This window comes from Odontomachus brunneus, unplaced genomic scaffold (genome assembly GCF_010583005.1).
Source record: "Odontomachus brunneus isolate Ranch 3 - 2012 unplaced genomic scaffold, Obru_v1 Obru_scaffold_051, whole genome shotgun sequence".
Lineage (NCBI taxonomy): Eukaryota > Metazoa > Arthropoda > Insecta > Hymenoptera > Formicidae > Odontomachus > Odontomachus brunneus.
In genome coordinates this window covers 1,295,728-1,296,637 of record NW_022639501.1, presented here as the reverse complement: position 1 = coordinate 1,296,637, position 910 = coordinate 1,295,728, and the positions used below count along the sequence as shown (strand labels likewise).

General features: G+C 52.5%; 1 protein-coding gene across 6 annotated transcripts in view; it reads left to right on the top strand.

Annotated features, from left to right (window-relative positions):
- Nucleotides 1-910, top strand: part of LOC116845305 — an 86,835-nt gene that overhangs the window by 61,659 nt on the left and 24,266 nt on the right. For all 6 annotated transcript variants that reach the window (XM_032817823.1, XM_032817819.1, XM_032817822.1 and 3 more), the window contains one exon: nucleotides 498-737. In XM_032817823.1, the coding sequence (XP_032673714.1) occupies nucleotides 498-737 (240 nt within the window). The remainder of the gene's footprint in view (nucleotides 1-497; nucleotides 738-910) is intronic.

Here is a 910-nt window from a genome sequence, read left to right as displayed (position 1 = left end):
AGAGAGAGAGAGAGAGAGAGAGAGAGAGAGAGAGAGAGAGAGAGAGAGAGAGATTCTTTCCGTGTAATGAAACTAATACATCATACTTAATATATATATTAGCAAATCTTTTAGCTATTACAACTAAATAACTTTGCTATGAAAGCAAGAACATTTGCTCCTGCAGTTAATATTTTTAGTTGTCCATATATTAGCAAATCCTTTTTTTCCGTGCTTATTTTCCGTACACGAAGACGTGTCGCGATCGGCAGGTGTGTGCGGAGCAAGCTCGGCGCGTCCGATTTCACGTAGCCCGGATCGATAACCGCGTCCACCGCCGCCGCTCTCTCACCAGCGCGCTCGACGTTCGAGGGAGGCGAGGCGGCTCGAGCCGCGGTCGAGGTCCGCGAGGAGAGGCTCGCCGGCCCTACCGAGGAGGAGAGCTTCCTCTCGCTCGATCATCGCGGCGCGATCATCCGAGCGCGAAACCGAAGATGAACGCCGGTTCCGTTTTGTAGGTTCCAGCACGGCCATGGCGGTAGGCGGCACCACCCTGGTGCAGTGCGGAGGACCTGATGGGGAGGATCGTGCGGCCCACCTCGCCATTCCCTCCGGGACGCTCGCGCCCTCACTGAACCTGAATTCCAGTCTGAATTCCAGCCTGAATTCCACCCTGGGCAGCATCGGCACAACGGCGACCGATACGGCCGCTGCGTGGCCGCCTACGTTGTGGCAGTATCCGGCTACGGCGGCTGCAGGTGGGTAGGTCGGCGCGAACCGCGTCGGGAGTATCGTCGGTCGTAAGAACAACCAGCGATATGTGGAAGCGCCTTCACCGCGAAACGCAAAGAGACAGATATATATATATATATATATATATATATATATATATATATATATATATATATATATATATATAGAGAGAGAGAGA